Below are 20,364 nucleotides of genomic sequence, written 5' to 3'. Positions count from 1 at the left end.
CCATCCTCTTAATCTTCTACACATGATTTCTGAATGGCATTAACGTCACTCTTGTTGGACAATAATGGGAGTGTTTGGATTTAGGGAATGTAAAGAGTCCTTTTAGAAGAGGAACACCTTTTAATCTGAAAATGTATCCTGTGTTCTGTATATATTGAAAAATAACTTTCAAAATAATTAAATCCTTGCTCCATATTAACTGAATTCTCAATGTGGAAAGTAAACAGTCTTTTAACTGCAAGTTAATTATTTTCATAAATTCTCCATAAGTCTTTTAGAAGCAATACATCCCATTGTATAAATCTATGAACTTGGAAATTATGTCTGTATATTTCTATCTTAATAAACAATGGTTTATAATATACAAGATGTGTCTTTCTACAACCCTTGGACAGTGTCTTCTTCATCTTTTCTAGCCTCTTTCATTCACTGTAATTTTATGGTTTGTGACAGATCACTTAGCTATCCTATAGGTACTCAAAAGTTTTGTAGATTGTTATGTGTGCGTGTGTGCGTGTGTGCACCTGTGTGTGTGTGTGTGTGTGTGTGTGTGTGTGTGTTACTGTAAGATGAATTCTTTCAGAGCAGCTAGGTGCTGGCTTTTGGTTTTTCCTTTTTTTAAAAAAAATCATCTCCTCCATTCCATTTTGCTTTAGTTTTTCCAACTAATAGTTGTTCTAGCCTTTTTGATTCTAAGATGCTACTGCTTATTAGATGATGAAATCAACAACAAAGTGTTTGATGATGATGATGATGATTTTTTTAAAATTTGTTAACTTTCGTCTGTTTCCACAACTAGCCCATCTCATCAATTCCTTGCATTCAAGTTGAAAAGAAAATTTGTTTAAATACCTTTGCTCCATTCTCAGATGTCTGTTCATCTGCTATTATTTGCTGCTAAACATCCGAGCCTGTTTCCTGTCTTTCCCATGGCTTAACAACAAATCTCCTCTTACTAATTCAACGACTTACTGTGGGCCTGCAGTGGCCTCTGAGTGCCCTCTCTTTCCCCTGGTCAAGGCCTTGCACAGTGACCATATTGTCTTCCATGGCCATCTGGGCGTCTGCCTTTTTTTTCTTTTGGTCTTAATGATAACTTGAAATGTATCATCCAGAAGTCTGGGATGCATGTCTGTCTTGACCTGTCATCTCCTCGTTGGCTGTCAAAGCTCTTGGATAGAGTTATGTTTCGTAAGTGTATCCTTACTACTTTACCATTTGTGCATTGATTAGAATTCAGGAGTAGTTCTCATCTTGTTCTCAGAGATGACCTGATGCGAGGGCAAGTCGCCAATGTTTTCAGCTGTTCCAGAGTTCTGACTGATGCGTAGTGGATGTTTGGTAGGTGAAACCCCTTACTGCTAGTGCAGTCTGCCGCTGCCATGGTTGTGAAATCTGTATTAAGATCACAGAGTTTCATTCCTCTTATCAGTCCAAGTGATCTATGGGGTGTCTCCAAGGATAAGCCATAATATTCTTCTCTCTCTCATATTTCTTGATTTTCCAGTTAAGCATGATTTAGCATTAGTAAATACTTTATTGTTATTTCCAAGTAACTCAGCATACCCAAGAAAATTATTTTTCTAGGTTAATATCCAAGGCTGCTTGCCAAGGAGATCAAGGACTTACATGTTTGAGGCCCAGCACTAGGCATACCATAGGTTTCTATGGAATATGGCTTTAGATTAGCCTTTTTTCTGAATGTCTGGAATAATCCTGTAATCCTAGCTACTCAGGAGGCTGAGATCTGAGGATCTAGGTTCAAAGCCAGCCAGGGAAGGAAAGTCCATGAGACTCTTTTCTCCAATAAACCACTAGAAAACCACAAGTGGCGTTGTGGCTCAAGTGGTAGAGTGCTCACCTTGAGCTGAAGAGCCACATGGACAGCGTCCAAGCCCAGAGTTCAAGCCCCACAACCAACCAAAAAAAATTATTGTCTTTAAGTGGTTGTTATTATCTTTAAGTTCCCATTCTACAAAACAGTATATCTGGAATACTTTTATTACTGCTTTCCTCTTAGAATTTGTAGTACTACTTCTGGAGCTTGCTGAAGTTCAGCATGACTGCAGGAAGTGGTAAGCCATTATTCCTTTCCTGTTTTAGACAAATGCCATTGATGTGTTTTCACACTTGTTTATTTTTAGATCAGTTTCTACAAAGGCACTTAAAGAAAATACTATTTACCATATATGGTAAGTGACAGATCCCAGTGGGAAAGCATATTAGTAGGTAGCAGAATAGGGCAAGATTATAAACTTGTAGTACATATGGAAGACTTTCCTATAATAATAGGTATTGCATTTCTCTGCATTACAGCAAAATACCTAATAGGTCCTTATGCCTGATCCATTTTGAGTACCCAAGTTATGTTCCTCTGTAACATCTCTTATTCTCCATTGTGATGTACCTGCAATCTAGATACATGTAGGTATTGCTCAGAAGAGTAATATGAGAGATACCACCAATGGTATTTACTCAAAAAATAATGGTCAAGAAACAAAGTTTGGTGTTTAGTAGAGTCTAACAAGCCTGAGAAGTTAGGGGAAGCTCATAATTGGAAAACTGTGTTGAGGTACAATAGAATCAGAAGAGGAGGAATAGACGTTAAGGGAGAGATGATGTCAATTGTTGAATGAATGAACAAATAAACAAATGTGTCTATCTGTCCATGCATCCATCTGTCTGTCTGTCTGTCTATCTAGATAGAAGTTTAGAGATAAGGTGGTCTTTATCAATTTTCTAATAGTGAGCTGACTCTGGTGCTTACTGGCTTTCTGAGCATGAGATGAGCAAGGTTTCTTTGTCTTCATCAATTAAAGAATAATTCCTTTAAAAATCATTTCAGCTTATATAACGGAAAGTAAACAACCCCCTGTTCTTTAGTCAGGCAACCATGTTTTATATTATTGGGGTAATTGTCTCTGTTACAGCATTCTGTCGTAACTTTGAGGGTAATGAGCAAAGGCCACAGTTGCATGAACAAGGAGGTAATTGGAGGAAACCAGGGATGTGGAGAGTCTTGGCTGTTGTGCAAACTCCTTAGAGTGACACCTCACCATCAGCCCAGAACATGCTGGCCTCAGAGTGTCATTAGATCAGCTGTAACATGAGAGGCAATCTAATCGGGCAAGTTGGGCCTGCTAAGGAAGGTTTCAGCAGCCTGGGAATGTCTTGAGCAATAGAGTTGGAGTGTGGTTCCAGGTCTTCATTCCATGCTAAACAGAAAAGCCAGTGGTGGTTGAGGTATAAAACACAGCTGTGTTCTGCATTGTGAATAGGCCAGGAAGCACCAGGTCAGGTGTTAATGTCCACTTATTACTTGATCACTGGGACTGGACTTGGCTTCTAGAAGAGTACTGAAGTGTCTTTTTTCTAGAAGCTGAGCCTATACTTTGAGCAAGTGGAGTCATTCCTAGAATCAGATGAAAAGATTTACAGAAGAGCCAGTGAGGATTCATGGAAGTCTGACCAAGGTTAGATGTCAGAATCAGACTTACTGGCACTCTGCTCTCTCATCTACCTAGATGGCTAATCTGACTGGCTAAGTGTAAGCCCCTGCACCCACCTTCAAGCAAAACAACAACAACAATAACAACAAAAACCCAAATCACAGGAACTTAATGAGAGCAGCCCCCAGGACTTCCTTCAGGGGAAGGGGCTCTCCAAAGGAAAGCCAAGGACCATTTCCAGGAGAAGCATGCATTGAACTGTAAAGAGCACAGATGTCCACTGCACAGAGCCCAAAGCAACACCAGCAGCAGGAATGAGATATTAATGCAACTGAAAATCTCATTTCCCCTGGCTGCTATGTCTATGGTTTAGAAAATTGAGAGGTATGGCCGAACCATTTCTGTTTAATTTCCATACTTTTTAATGGTGTTTCATTTCTGTAATGCCATGTTTGAAAGTATAGTATGTAAGCCTCAACTTTGAAAGCATCCAGCATCATTGTTGGCACTTCTTCTGTGCTATACATCTTTCACTAACGGCTGTTAGGCTAACCATCAAATATTTGAGATGAATGTTCTGCTCTGGCTATGTGGAACATGGGATTGCAAATGTCCTCTGTAGCTGCCTTCCTAACTATGTATCTAGGTGCCTCTTAAGATAACATTAAAAGTAAAATACAAGCATCTAAATTAGTTCGCCAAAGATTGCTTTGGTGAAAGAAGATTGGCTGAGGTGAGGAGGGAGAGAATATATACATATATATGTACATATATACACACATATAGCTGTGTAGGTATGTAGGTATGTATGTATGATGGGGACTTTTAATTATGTTTTCCCAAAGAACTGCCTTTGAAAATCATGATGGATAAGGTTCATCTGTAACTTGAATCACACCTAAACTCTGCTTCTAACGTCTCTGACTTGTCAGTTAAAATTCTTTTATTCGGTTCTGATTCTTGCAAGCCTGACTTTATTTAATGACCTCAATCTAAAACAAGAATCATGAGCAAAAATACTGTGGTCTCTTTAATGCCTAATACTGGAAACCATTTGACTCTGCTGAATATGTTGAGGTGATAATAAAACAGATGTTCTGATTCCAACTGCAGCTTTACTTACAATCGTGAGAAAGTTGAGTCTGCAGAAACTTCATGGCTTTCTATAAGCATATTACCAGGCAACAGAGTGATTTTGTGTCGTGTTCTCTTCTGCCTCCTACCTACCCACCCCTGCATTTCTGTTGCATAACTACACTGATGATGATTTGCGAGAAAAACATGTACTTATTGAATATTACTTACAAAATTGTAGACAAAAGTTCTTTAATTTTCTATCTGTGTTGGTTCATACTGGTCATTGCTTTACTTAAAAATGGTCCCAAATGCCTGTCTTTAAGACTTTTGACTTTTAAGACTTGATTTTTTCCCCTGTATCAAATATTTTGAAAGCGAGATTAATTTTATCCTCTCTGGGGAGGATAGGATAACAGGAGCAGTTTGAATGACAATTACCATAATGGCATTCTTGCATTAATAATATTTATGGGTGAGAAAGCTAAAGTTTGGATGATAATTCATTTGCCTAGTGTTTTATAGAAGTTCCATAAGCAGAATTTGAACACAGAATTGGCTTCAAATTTCCTTCCCTTGCCTTCACAATCTGCTTTATTAATTTGATGATAGAAAGTAGAAGTAGAATGTTTGTATGTATGAGGAGCTGGCACTGTCTTAAGTATAGCTAGATAAGTGATCCCCACAATATCTGTAAGAAGATCAAAGCTAGCTTATTTGTTTCAAGTAATTATAGCTCATAACTGACTGACCGCTCACTCTTAGGTCCTTATAATGTTGTCCTTGGCTATATTCAATATATAGAATATTGTTGATTATTATGTTACAGTGAGAAAAAGATGTATGGTAGCTAAGATGGAATTGTTTGGCTATAAAGAGAAGTGTTTTCATTAAGTATTCAATTACTTGTATTTAAAGTCTGGCATTAAAAGTAATGGGTAAAATTAGGGTGGAGAGTGCATTTTATTTAACCCAATATATCTAAAATGTAAAATTAACATATAATCAAAACAAAATATTTTTTAAAGTCTTATATATCCTGGGCCTTTTACTTGAAGTAATATCCTATAGTAGGGTCAGAATTTTTCTATTTTTTTTCTTTTTTTTTCCCTTCCTCCAACTTCTTCCTTCCTCCTCCTTTTTCTCCTCCTCCTCTTCCTTCTTCTGTCCAGGAGCTTGAACATATGGCCGGGTTGCTGTCCCTGAGTTGTTACTGTTTTGTTTTGTTTTTTCCCTTCAGGGCTAGTACTCTACCTCTTGAGCCACAGCTCCATTTTGGCTTTTTTTTTGGTGGTTAATTGGAGTTAAGACTTGGAGTTCCAGGACTTTCCTGCCTGGGCTGAATTCAAACTGAGATCCTCAAATCTCAGCTAGGATTACAGATGTGTGTCAGCCACTGTTGCCCAGAAGAGCTTTTCATTTTGCTGAAGAGTTCTGACTCCTTACTTGGGCTCACGAATTGACTAAAAGCAGGAGAAAACTTGACCATCTCTTTCTCCATTTTGTATCTCTATTATTCTGCACTACAGTCACTTTGTGATCACCTGGGACTCCAGAAGGACAGGACTGGTCAGTAGCACCTTTTACAGCAAGGAACAGAGGAACTCCCCGCCCCTCCTGGAAAAAAAAAAAAAAGGAACAAAAGCGCCTCTGTGAGGACAGACCACCTGCCAGGCAATAATAACTTTCTTTATCCTGACCACATTGTTCCCTCCATGAAGATAGCAATAACACACTCAGAACCCTATAGCTCCTCAATAATAATCATCCAAGCCATTCTAAACCAGGACTTCAGAATAATTGTGCATTCCTACCCCCCCCCCTTATTCTTTCCCTATTTAAACTTAAAGCTCATATTTGTAATCAGAAGATTGGCTGAAGTGTGCATTTGATCTCTTCTGCAGCATTCAAGCAAAATAAGTCCTCCTAATACATCTTTTTCCCTGCCTTTCACTGTTACTCATTTCTTTATTTGGTGTATTGGAGAGAGTAGCTACCTGACTTGCAGAACTACTAGAATCTGGGTCTCTGGCCCACAACTCTGGTTTAGGAGTATGTGGCACAATACACTGATAAAATGATCATGAGAAGCCAGGAGCAGTGGCTCCCATCTGTAACCCCAAGCTGACTAGGAAAATCACAATTCATTGGCAGCCCAGGCAATAAGTTAGTGAGACCCTATCTCAACCAGTAAGTCAGGCTTGACAGCAAGGGTCATGCTAGACCTACCCTTCCTTGAAATATCGTGTGTACTTCACTTCCTTTCATATCTGTTGCCACAATCTTGCTCAGCCCTTTCCATCTTTTACTTGCATTAGCATATAGTCTGAAATGATCTTTCTGCTCATTCCTAGGGCATAATAGCAAGTTACTTGCTATTCCTCCCAGTCTGGCCCTGTTTCTTTTTACTTCAGGTTTACCTTCTTTATTATTACTGGTCCTTATTCTCCTGGAAATCCAAGAAAAGGGCATTGTTCTGCCTCTCTCTCTATTGAGTCTATTGTCATCAAGAACTGAACTCAGGCTCCTTGAGAAGCCTTTTCTAATCACTTGTATAAATCAGCGGCAGCCATCAGAAAAGCATCCACAGCAGTGAAAATGGCAACTTGCCAGACACTATCTTTTCCCTTTCCCTCATTCTATCTCACAATCACTGAATGATGAAGCTAAAGCATGAAGCGGTCTACCAACCATTCTGCCAATCGCTTGTTTTATTTCTTTCCTCTCCCCGACTCCGATGTGTAAATTATCCTTATTCTTTTTCCAGAAAATCAGCCCCTGAGAGGGACCTTATCTTCTTTTCTGCTGTCTCTATAGCATTTTTTAGAGCATGTTGAATGAATGAGTGAGCAAAGGATTGAACTAAAGAGATCTTACTAATTGGATTGTATGTGTGATGAGAAATGGAAAGCTTTGAGAGATGATGCTTCTGTCATAGTATGAGCAGAACAATAAAGCCTTCCACTTAAATGTTGAGCGTTTTTCTTCTCTGGTGCATTGTACTGTGTGCATACAAGCATGTGCTACATCTGGACAGAGGCTGTCAGGTGATTGCTGGCAGCAGCTTATAACCACTACTAAGCTCTTCACATACAGAGATTTACCACAGTCACAAAGCAGCATTTGACTGTTGAGGTTGAGTCTTGGCTACAGATGAGGGTAAGTGTTGTGAAATGTCTTAATAAAGATTCAAATGAGGGAATTTTTTATTTTATTTTTAAATTTCCTTGCTTGTCTCAACAAACAGGCTCTTGACTTTCTCCTGCCAGGTGTCTAGTGGGTACCAATTTCACTGGATTGTAGCGTTAGAAGCGGATATCTGGTTATCAGCCTTGCTTCTTCCTCTTACAAGGAAATGACGTAACACTCCAGGGACCAAGTGGTCTATGGGGGATGACATCTGTAGTAGCACTTCGTCCTCTCACAGCTGGCATGTGGGTCTGCTGATCCGCACTGTTCCAGGAAGAGGAGCACTTGTTCACTTCAGAGTGACATTGGGATCATCATTTCTTCCTCTCAGCAAACTTCATCTTGAGCATGCCTTTGGAACAAGAGGACTTCTGATGGGACCTGGCCAGGTAGACGAGAGCCAAGGCTTTGTTCATCTCTCTTCTGCTGCTTGAAAAGCAACTCAGGTCTCAGTGGTCCTTAGGAGTCAGGACTGGTGGATTAATGACATATTTGAACAATTTCTATGAATTAGGAAAAAATATCTTAAGGAACTTCACTTCTCCTTAAAGCAAAAACAGAACCATGTAGGTGGGAAGGAATAGTAATAGTGCCTTCTGAAGATTGGCTTCTCAGGAGATTCTCCCTATCCTGCCATCATTATGTAACTAATGAAGTCAGAGCCCCTCATGTGGCCATCGTGGCTGATGACGATGGTAATTTACAGAGAAAATAGTCATTTAAAAAAACAGAGGCCTAAAAAGTTTGTTTCATTCATGTTGAGTAGCTAATTATTTGCAGGCAGGGAATATGTTTTCATGTCTAAGTAAGAAGTTGTCATCAAAATTGTTAGCCACTACTCGCAAGATTGCTAGTCACTGTTCCCAAAAATCAGTTATTAACTTAAATAAAAGGACCTTCCCCCCCCAATGGAATATACATTGATAGATTATCCATACACTCAGGCCTAACTTGCCTGTTTCCACAATGTAAGATCCGTGTTCAACCAGATTACAATAGTTCTTATCTCTTACTTTCCAGCTTAGCAAAAATGCAGGTCTTTCTCCCAGGTTTCTTAATGAGAATAATCCTCAGAACTGATTAGATGGCTCGCTGCTAGAGTTAGGCATTCATCAGGAGATTAGCTGCAGTGAGCTTGGTAAGACATGCAAGCTCTGGTCTCCAGACATCTTGAGCCCGGCCTCATATCCTTGTTGGGTCTCCATGTAACTGCAAGCTCTAAGAGCCTTACTGTGCTTAAGAAGTCAGAGGAAAGGTGCCTGCCATCTCCTACTGGCTAAAGCTTTCACTGTCTGCTTTTGGTACATAGCTCCCTCTCATAATATACATCTGGTCAGGACATTCCACAACTCCACGAACTCGCCATAAATTCAGCTTCATACACCATTTTCCCCATAGTGTCTATGTGTAAGGAAGCTTTCTGCAGCTGCAATATTCTGTGCCTAGAAACATCCAGGTCTTTCATATCACTACTTTGGGTAACAGGTGCCCAGTTTACGCCTATCTTCCCTTTTTGGTATTTTCTTTTTATAAGTCCCTTACTATCTGATCTTGATTGGGACCTTGCTAATCCATTAAGATTAGTTTACCTACTCTAATTCTTATTTAAGAGAAAAGGTTGATTCAAGCTCCTTTTGTTCTAGGAGTAGACATTCATTGGTATGAATTGAGATGAGGGGCAGATGAGATATCCAACTCTCTCTGGCATTGAGACCCAGTATAAATGGATTGCCTGGTGAGGCAAAGATCAACAGAGGGCTCGTGATGTTTTGTGAGCCATACCCTTCACCCCTGAGCTGAGGTCACCAGAGGGCTAGGCTACCCTAGGCCACTCAGAGCAGAGAACAGATCAGAGCAGATTTTCTTGAAGCTCTCTTGTCTAAACTATTAATCACAAATACTACATTCTGGCTTTGTGTTATCATGGAGAATAAAGCATATTTAAAGAATTTCTAAAATTGCTACGCCTCTTTGGATAATCCATTTATGAAATTTTGAAGACACGAAACAAGGGGACAAAAGCTTGTATTTAGTGATAGATCATCACTAACCATGTGACTATGGGTAAAACTGAATGTGTCTAAAAAAACTATAAGATGGGGGTAGCAGGATCTAGTTTGGAGCCATGTGCCCTCCCAGGTGCTGTGAGTGAAATTTGATTCTCATCCTGAAAAATCAGTGGTTCTCACTGTTAGGAATTTGCTCCAGACTTCTTCCCCATCTTGGGAGGTCTTCTTGAGCTGACCTGGTACTTCCTTACATGGTGTCCTGCATTAATCAGCATTAATGCTTTTCATCTCCCTGGCTCTCTGTTCTGGCCTTCAACTTCATAGAATATCTCAGTGATTCTCTGGCTTCCAACAGTGTCTGCATCCCACAGGCATCTTTTCTTGTACCATCTTCTACGAGCTCTTGTCTGTTTAGTGTCTTTATCAGTGGGTGGCAAAGCTTTTGCCTACCCCCAAAATAACGGCCAACTAAAATCTTGTCATTTGGCATGTATTTCTTGGGCAAACATTTGTTGTGTACCTGCTGTTTGACTGGTGTTAGGAAGATGAACAACGTATCGTCCACCGCCCCAGGGAATTCCTATTCTGGTAGGGGGAGACTGACTCATAAATAGGCAGCAGGAAAACCCGGTAAGTCTTTTGCTGGAAGAAAAGGAACTCCAGAAGGTTGTGGGACCAGAAGAGCTTCACTGACTAACATTATGGAGCTAGAGGGGAGACCATACATCAGCAGATCTTATAGGAGGTTCTGAAGAGGAAAAGACAAGAAAAATGGATTTTTCAGGTAGTGTCAGTATCCCTTCTAGCAAAAGTGTAAGAGATCGATTTAGTCCATCCTCACTTAATTTTCACTAGAAAATACAATAAGCAATTTAAACTGCTTTCAGCTCCTTATCAGTTCTTGAAGAACTTAAACATCATTTAAAAAAGTGGTGTGACTATTGCAGCAAAGTGCTCAATTGAATCTATTGCATTGTTCCATTGATTGCATTGAATCTATTGCATTGTTCCAATGAAATGTCTTGAAGTGATCTTAAGAAATGTAAGATTCCTTTAGGGACATAAATCCTAGTTGACAGAATGATGAGACTATGGTAATAGTGCTCTCTTTTATGTTTTCATCCAAAAAGAAAAACAGAAGAATGTTATATGTATATACTTAGATATTTTTAATATATATTTTTTATTGTAAAGATGCTGTACAGAGGGGTTACAGTTACATGAGTAAGGTAATGAGTACATTTCCTGTCGAGCATTGTTACCTCCTCCTACTTATATTTTTAGTATATTTATTAGTTTCATCTATGCTCTCAGTCTAACATTATTTGCTTTTGAGCTTTTTATTTATACGTTAAGATTATTATTTTTAAATTTATCATCTGATAACTTTATATAAGGGATGTTATGTTACAATTTTAGAGATTTAGAGATTATTTTTAAGAGATGTTACTTTTTTAAGTGAGTCCATTTTTATGTGACTATTCAGTATTACAGTGTAAATCTAATTGAAATATTAATTAGAGGGATTTTATGATTTTTGTTGGAAGATGAACAAGACAAAACCAAGCATGTGTTTTTTAAATCAGATTTTACATTGCAGAATAGATATGAGATGAGTGTTTGTTCTGGGTAACATTTCTCATCAACTAAGAAGACTGTCTCTTTTGAAGGTTATGAGAAGACTGATGATGTTTCAGAGAAGACCTCATTGGCTGATCAGGAGGAAGTTAGGACTATATTCATCAACCAACCTCAGCTGACAAAGTTCTGCAATAACCATGTCAGGTAGGAATTGAATGCCACAGGAATACCACCCACCCAGAGTTGGACAAGCAGACCGAAAATGTTTATAAGGAACTTTCAGTTCAGTAATTAATATTTGGTAGCAGTATGACTTCTGCTGTTTCTGCATCTTTTGTCCAGTAAAGAATATTAGGAAGGTATATTCAAATTCCACCAGTAGTATGTAAAGAGACTGTCATGTTTCTGTTAACAGAGCAATGTGTTGGTTTTGGTTAAAAAGTTTTAACATTTTAGAAAACATCTTTGCAATCCTATACCAAGAACTTTTTGCTTTTTTATTTTTTTGACTAAATAGTCTTTAAGTATTCTTGGTGGTTGTGAAATTTAGGGAGTATAATGCTGTGAGACTTACTATATTATTTGTTTGTTTTCTAACAATAGTATAAAATGTATCTATGTAAGCACTAGTCACTAGAGTGGATAGGAACTTCATCATTTCTCTAAGTGGTATAACTTCTATATTGAGGGGTGCCATTTCAAATTAATATTTACAACTTGAAATTCTTGAGCAATACCAGTTTGGAAAGTATGAGGTATGAACTATTGTATCCTCTAGTCTCTCTTCCATTTGACAACTGAGAGGAAGAGCTGTCTGTGGCCATGTCTTACTGACTGTGAGTAGTGTGAAGTCTTTGCTTCATGCCTAAAGTAGCCTTGAGGACAGTTTAAGCTGAACCCTAGGAAATTCTATTTACCTGCAGTTACCCAGGAAGGTAGGGGGTCTGATCTCCTCAAATTGCTGTCATTTTTCTTTTCTTTTAATGTGTTATCTCTTAAAATGTTAGTAACCTCTTACCTAAAGCTGTTAAGCAGAGTAATTGGCCAGAGGATGAAGATCTCAAAACAAACAATAAAACCAGAGAGATTTACTCAGTAGAACTTTATTTTGCTATTTCCTTACACTGCTTCATTTAAGTTAATGATCCCTTGCAATATTCTCCCAGTTTGACACAGTGAACAAAGATTCATCATCTACTTTTTTTATGTAGTGGCTAACAGAACTTTCTAACTGTGGGTGCTAATTGCCTAGTAATTAAGTTTTATGGTACTTTTTATTTCTGTTTTCTAGCACTGCAAAGTACAACATAATCACATTCCTTCCGAGATTTCTCTACTCTCAGTTCAGAAGAGCTGCTAATTCATTTTTTCTCTTTATTGCACTGCTTCAGGTAAAGTCATATCTTAAAACGTTAGTTCAGAGTCAAGTGCTAGGAAAGGTTTTTGTTAAGTCCATGACCCTTCCCTGTGGAAAGCTGGGCTGATTTTGGCCTGTAGTTTTTCTGTGACTGCCACACACAGTGAGGGATTCCACTGTCTCTGCAAGCCTTTGGGATTGTTGGGATGGGCTTTGTTTTGCTTTTTAAATGTAAGAGGAAGGCCCTGGCTTTAATCCTCACTACCACCAAAACAAAAAGGAATTGGTTACAGCAAATGTTTTGGGAAAAAATTTATTTAAATATAGCCTTAATCATTTATAAAAAGAAAAGAAAAAGCTATAAAACTAAGCATAAAGAAAAAAAGTAATTTTTTTTCCTAAGTCTACCATCAAAGGTAATGAAATATAAGATCCCTGTGGTCTTGCTTTCACCCTGGTTAGCACTGTTTATGGATTATCATAGGTACATAGAGCATGTGTTATTTTGTAATCTGCATTGTTCCTATAATGATGAAGAGACATTTTCCTCACTATTCATTGTGTTTCTTAGATATTTCAGTTGTCACGTGTTTTACTATATAGCTAATGATATTTATTTTTAAATTATGTATTTAACCTCCCCTGTTTTAGAAGGTATTAGGATTTTGTTGATTCTAGATTTATAATAAACCTTCTTCTTCTCATCAAATTTCTCTTGATTTTTTTTTTTCCTTCTTCAAATAGCAAATACCTGATGTGTCACCAACAGGTCGTTATACAACACTGGTTCCTCTCTTATTTATTTTAGCTGTGGCAGCTGTTAAAGAGATAATAGAAGATATTGTAAGTATTGAAATTTTCATTAGTATAAGTGTTTCCTACACATAATAATCTTTTCTTATCTTATTCATAGTACAGGCTGTTAAAACTGCCTATTAACTATAAAAATATAGGGACTATGTTCCTACCATCAAAGTTAATTCCTATTAGATTACAATGGTACCAAGAGTCAGTGTTCTCTTGTGTTTGTAGTTTAAGAATCAAAGTTGATTGGAGTGTGGAACCCAGCACCAGTGGCTTATGCCTAGCTACTCAGGATGCTGAGATCTGAGGATTAAAGTTCAAAGCCAGCCCAAGCAGGAGAGTTCATGAGACTCTTCAATGAGCTATCCAAATTGCTAGAAGTAGAGCTGTGGCTCACGTTGTAGAGTACTAGCCTTGAGCAAAAAGCTCAGAGACAGTGCCCAGGGTCTGAGTTCAAGTTCTAGAATTGGCAGAAAAAATAGAAGTTAGTTGTAATGTAATGATTTGCTTAAAGAGGGAGCTATATTCAAACATTACTTTCAAGGAAATTAATTTTTCTTGAAGAATTTTTTTGCATTTTTCATTTTAAACTTTTCTTAAAAAATGACATTACCCCATTTGTTAGGAAATAGAAAGACTTGGAAAAAATTATACTAAGTGAAGTAAGCCAGGCCCAAAGAAACATAGGTCCCATGGTTTCTCTTATTTGCAATAACTAGTACATGTCTAGGACAAACAGAAAAGGTCAAAAGCCATGTACATATGACCATATAAGATGAGGTAAGCGAAATGAACCCCAAGACAGGGACACAAGTGGTTTTTTCTTTCTTGCTATTGTTTTCAATGTACTTATAATGCACTATGTGATTCTTTTGTTTCTTTTAGTATAACCCCTATTTTCACTGTATCTGATTCCGGTGTCCTGCATCTTGTATACACATTTTTTTTCTTTAAATTTGGGGGAGGAATATAACAAAATGCTTAAATAAGGATACAGTTGACCCATTGTAACAATGAGATGTAAAAGACACTATGTGGAAAATGAACTTTACAATTTGGGGCGGGGAGGGAGGAGTTGGGGAGGTGGGGAAGGAAGGGATGGTAGGGGAAAAACAAAGGAGGAGGTAACAATGCTCAATAGGAAATGTACTCATTACCTTACTCATGTAACTGTAACTCCTCTGTACAGTATTTTTACAATAAAAAATATGTAGAAAAAATTTAAGTAGTTGTACAAAGGGGTTCAATTCAGCATGTCAGTTTATGAATATAATCACCCCTTCCATTGCTCTCTGCCCCATTTGTCCCAATTCCAGCCGTCTCCTCGAGTTACCTGGTCATTTATAAACTCGTAGTACCATGATTTTTCACTTTATGAAATGCCTTTAATTTCTTCTCATTTTATTTTAGTAGTTCTGAGTTTCCTTTCCACTTGTTTTAGGAAAAAGGAAGTTATTTTTAATGTTCTCGATTCGTAGAAAAAGAGAAGTTAATTTCCCCTTTATAAGACAAATTCCCCAAAATAAAATGGACCTTCCCCCCGCTCTGTTTTGTCTATTTTAACTGTCTTGCTTGAGGGAGCCAACATTTTCTTTTTTATATCCTTTTAAAGTACTTCTTTATAAACCCTAAATGACCTTCGATCAAACCATAATAAGATGGTGAAATGTGAGGAAAGGCTCATGAAGTGTTTAGGAAACTCTGATTTAAAATTTCATGAAAATTGCTATGGTTTCATTAACAGTACTAACAAAGAGGACATGAGCCAAGCCACCACATTACAAGGCCCCTTAGAAAGGGTCATTAAGCATTTAGATCAGCAGTCTCAAAAGCATCCTAGTGTCTAAGAGTAGCTCTGATGGTTATTCTATATGTATAGATAGGTCCTCTTGCTTGGAAATGATGTACTTCATGGGATCCACTAGCTGAGAAATTTTGACATGGTTTGAGAGGCTCTGGAGACCATCTAAGAGAGATGTCAAAGAGCTTAGATATATAACTATGAAACTCAAATGAACCTCTTGGTCTGAATGCCAGCACTCATATATTGGTAAGAAAGAGTTGAGCTAGGAAGATGATACAGAGTTGGAAGTGTGGAAGACCAGGCAGGAATGAAGCTGTGAGGAATCTCATCATGGCAAGACAGTGGAGCAGAGAAGATAAGAGAGGACCAAAGTACAGGTGGAGAAGCTGGACATTCCGTACTAGTTTTTTTTCTTCTGGTTGTGGAGCTTAAACTCTGGTCTGGGCACTGTACCTGAGCTCTTCAACTCAAGGCTAACACTCTACCACTTGAGCCACAGCTCCACTTCGGGTTTTCTGGTGGTTAATTAGAGATAAGAGGCTCATGGATCTTCCTGCTGGGGCTGGCTTTGAACCACAATCCTCAGATCTCAGCCTCCTGAGTAGCTAGGATTGCAGGTGTGAGCCACCGGTGCCTGGCAAAACTGGACATTTCTGATACGAAATGCCTAAAGAGAAAAGGGCTTCCACTCACTTTATTGGGCAAGTTATATGATCTCTGTAAGACTTAGCATCATTTCTTTTAAATGCAACTCTAAAAGTTATCATGGAAATTAAATTTCTGAAAAATCAACATCACATATGTATCCTGAAGTTCGTGGCACTTTATATGCATTGCAATTCACGGCTACACTCCTCTCAATTGAAAATTTATGGTATTAAAAAAACACTAGCTCTCACTGAGTATTAAATTATTCACTAGCTCTCAGTGATGGTAAATGAATTTTAATTGTAAGACAGTGGAGGTACTTCCATCATAGAATAACCTCTTTTTTTCTGAACTATTAGTATTGGAAGGAATAATGATGCCTTTATGATACAAAATTAGATGTTTTCTCCCTGCAGCCTAGATCTTCTTGTATATCCAACACATGGCTTTTTGACAATTAATTTATTCAGGGGAGTGAGAGAAAGTTAAGGAGAGATGCTTCCAGTGCAGATGGAAAGTAACATCCAAGTCAGCCTGAAGTTCCATCCAGATTAAGTTTCCTGTTCAGAGTGACGGGTTTCACCCATTCGCTTTTATTTGTCCCCTTCAGTTGAAAGTCTTCCCATCACTTCTCCGGAGGTGCCTTACTTTGGAAATATTTGCATCTCCTTTGATATCCAAATTTACCTTGGAATATTATTTTGGGGTCCAACTTTATCTTGAATTACTTTCTTTTCATACGATCTTTGTTACCAAAGAAACAATAAGAGCAAAAACAAAAAATTGACTTTGGGAGTTTTATCATCATTGTCTCTACTGCTGCTACACGCTCAATAGAATTTTTTTTTAATTCATTTAAGATTGTTTGGGGAAAAGTTGTGCTTTGTTTTAGAAGCAAAAAAATAGGCCTAGGAAATGTCTACATTAGTATACATATGTAGTGAGCGTTTTGTACCAAGAAAGAATGATAGCATGTACTTGGGTAGATAGTATAAGAACCACAGATTTTTCTGGTTTCCTTTTCATGCAGTCTAATGGCTTATAATTTGGATGGACTGAATTTACCCTGCCACTCTAATTTTTACTCCATCCGCTGTTAGGTGGTGCATAGTGACTCAGAGGAAGTGCTCATTTACTACTCTGCACATTTCTTTGAGAAATGCACTGAGCTTCTAAACACCATGTCTTTTCTCAATGAAAAACTTAGGTCCTCATTTGTTTTATATTTGTCCCAACTTACTTTATAGTCAGAGACACACAACTAAGTGTGACCTTCGACTTTATATGACAGAATCTTTGAGCAAGGGTGAATTACTTTTATGAAACATTAATGGAGTCTGATGTGTTATACTCGATGCTGTAAGTTTAGACAGAAGCCATGGAATAACCTCCAGATGAACTATACAAGAGAGAGCTTCCCTTGGCCCCTCAAATTCTCACCTTTCCTCTCCCCTTGCTTCATTCTCTTACTCGCTGTTATGCAAACCGTGGCTTATGTAACCCTTCAAACTCACCTGGCTAGACTTAGACAAACTCACCTGTTCACTATTTAATTTTGTAGTCACTTTGAGGAAGGATGCTATGAGTCAGTGGCTTGTGTTTCTAGTGGGGGGGGGGTGGGATTTTGAGGAGCAGTGAAAAGAGGAGTATGAAAATGGTAGGTGTATTTGGTTCTAGTCATTGACAGATATCAGCATGGCGTTAAATTATAGAAGATGTACTCAATTAGATAAAGAATTTATCTGGAAATATTTCAATACCATTTATTAAATGCTTATTATAGATAATTCTCTTGAGCAGTCTTCATCTTACTGAAGCATCAGATTAAAACAGACTTTCCATTTAACTGTTTTTATTCCATTAAATTTTTAATCTTACCTATGTGTTCGTATATGCTCCTTGTGAGGTACACAGCCTGTGCTATTGGAAGAGAAGAAATGTGAAGAAGCTGTGGACAATGCTCTCAGGCTTGAGTGTTCTCTGTTCCTCCCCCCCCCCCCCCCCCCAGCACTCCACCCATGCACACCCATACCAAACACATAACCTAAATGAGAAAAGTCATACTGTTTCTGGGGTCTATTCTTAGTCTGGTCTATTTTTTTATTGTGATTATTTTTTCCTTTTAAACTTCAGAAACGCCATAAAGCTGATAATGCTGTGAACAAGAAGCAGACACAAGGTAGGAATTTTATCTTACTTCTGTTTGTCACATGCTCTCATAATCAGACCTACAAAACTCTTCACTTAAGTAGATGTTGATTGAGAATACTGTGTATCTCTTCCAGGGGAGATTGCTTCTTGCTTTGTAGCACTTATTAGTACAGTACTTAAAATCACATTGGCGTGATATACAATGATAACACTTTGGAAAGACAAGTTTTAATATAATAATAAGTGCCACCTAGCAATGGAATTCCAAGTACTATGCTTGAAGTCTTCAATGTTAGAAGCTGTAAAATATGTCTTTATTATTGTTGTTTTGTAACCCATGGATCTTACTCTTGAAAGGATTCATAGAAAATAACCATTACCTGGCTGAACACTGTATTGTGATTACTCTGAGTTATCAATGCAGATGAAATATATCCTAGGAATTAAAAATAAGATTAAAACAGACCAGCCTCTGGGAAGGACATTGCATGTTGGCATGGCTCTTTTTCTGTGGGTTTCATTTTGATGGAACCCAAACCAAAATCACCTTTAGTGTAAGAGACCACCATACTCTCAGATTTTTTTTTAATACCCAAGAATTTGCAAAGCAGACATCTTACTCCATCCCTGAGCGGGATTCCTCTGAAAGTCTCATTTCCCTCTTAAGTTCTCTCTTGTGACCAGCCATGACTGCCAAGATTACTTGCTGATTAAAAACTGTTTGTAGATGGATAGGTTTTGTGGGTGGTGGTGGTGGTGGTCTTTGTTTTTTGGTGTTGTTGTTGGTGTTGTTGTTGGTCATGCGACTTGAACTCAGGACCTGGGTGCTGTCTCTGAGCTTTTTTACTCAGGCTAGCCCTCTACCACTTTGAGGCACAGCACCTCTTCTGGGTTTTTGTTTGTCTTGTTTTGTTTTCTGGTGGTTAATTGGCAATCCATGGACTTTCAAACCATGGCTTCAAACCACAGTCCTCAAATCCCAGCCTCCTGAGTAGCTAGGATTATAGGCATGAGCCACCAGCGCCCAGCATCACTATTATTTTATGGGACCATATTAATGAGATCGGCATCATTTTTAACACTTCTCACCCAAAGCCTTAAACTTATGAATTTTTGTCTTTACACTGTTGAGGAAGGTACACTTAGTACCCTAAAATTTTTTACAGAATACTTACTTAGAGACTTATTATGGGATATAATCAAAATAATAATTAGAAAGCTTAGAAGAGTTAGGAATATACCCTAAAAAATAATGAGGAATCTTAGATGCTTATTTGTTAACATAAGTATATGGAATAAAAACATAAGGTACTTAACTAAATAAGAGATGTTTTCTGTGGGAGGTGAAGAATTGGGCTACATAGTCTTAACATGACATTTGTGTTAAATCATGTGACCAATGTCCAATGCATTAGAAATTAAAAAGGAGAGAAAATCATGGAAAATCATGGGAGAACTATGAGCTGCAAAGATTATGGGAGAAGCATTTTGCTTGGGGCTGAGAGAAAAAAGGAAGAGAGGAGACTTTGATCAGAGAGGAAGAAAGAAGCCTGTTGGGTTGCTTTATTGAACTGTGAGTAGAATACCATGTTCAAAAAGGAGATTTGTATTAGGGTAAACAAATACAAACAAAGAACCTTCCAACTTTTTTTTTAATGTACTAAGTAATTATTTACAGGTTTATGAGCTCTCAAAAGAGAAAGAGTGAACATTTAGGCTCAGGATGGAGAAACAAAGAATCTAGAGTAGGGGACAAAATTTAGAGACAAAGCTACTCCAGGAGTTGATATGTGCAGGACAATTATGGGAATTAAACGGTGAAAAAAATGTTTCAAGTATAAGTATTTTGGGACAACATACAGATATAACATTTATTGCCATGTTGTTCAGAATATTCAGTAACAGCTTTTTTAAAAATGTGTTTTATTGTAAAGATGCTATTCAGAGGGGTTACAGTTACATGAGTAAAGTAATGAGTACATTTCCTGTTGAGCATTGTTTAGTAACAGCTTTTGAAACAGAAACATGTCAATATTTGTGCAATGCATAATATAGACAGCTCCTATCTTCAGAGACTCACAATTGTTTATTTTCAAACCTCAGCCCAAGAAGTCAACAGATCATCATCAAACGATGGCTTCTATAGCTGGGATGATTGGAGGCCACCGTAAATAACTGGGCATTGACTTCCTCCCCAAAATGTTCCCTTCAGAGAAAATAATTATTCTTGCCTATCAGTCTTAGTTCATTCATCCCCTTTGTACAATGACAGGATTTCTTCTAAGGAAATGAAGAATA

At 37.9% G+C, this 20,364-nt stretch overlaps 1 protein-coding gene across 5 annotated transcripts in view; it reads left to right on the top strand.

Annotated features, from left to right (window-relative positions):
- Positions 1 to 20,364, top strand: part of Atp8a1 (ATPase phospholipid transporting 8A1) — a 215,073-nt gene that overhangs the window by 16,985 nt on the left and 177,724 nt on the right. For 2 of the 5 annotated variants that reach the window (XM_042678094.1, XM_042678098.1), the window contains exons 2-5: positions 11,392 to 11,506; positions 12,594 to 12,693; positions 13,404 to 13,502; positions 18,049 to 18,094. In XM_042678094.1, the coding sequence (XP_042534028.1) occupies positions 11,392 to 11,506; positions 12,594 to 12,693; positions 13,404 to 13,502; positions 18,049 to 18,094 (360 nt within the window). Of the gene's footprint in view, positions 1 to 10,263; positions 10,352 to 11,391; positions 11,507 to 12,593; positions 12,694 to 13,403; positions 13,503 to 18,048; positions 18,095 to 20,364 lie in introns of those variants that run through there. The other 3 variants (XM_042678097.1, XM_042678095.1, XM_042678096.1) reach the window with 3 other exon arrangements.

Source organism: Dipodomys spectabilis, unplaced genomic scaffold, assembly GCF_019054845.1.
Source record: "Dipodomys spectabilis isolate Male_0828 unplaced genomic scaffold, ASM1905484v1 ptg000043l, whole genome shotgun sequence".
NCBI classification, from domain to species: domain Eukaryota; kingdom Metazoa; phylum Chordata; class Mammalia; order Rodentia; family Heteromyidae; genus Dipodomys; species Dipodomys spectabilis.
The sequence above is the reverse complement of the archived record's forward strand: the minus strand, read 5'-3'. Positions and strand labels throughout refer to the sequence as shown.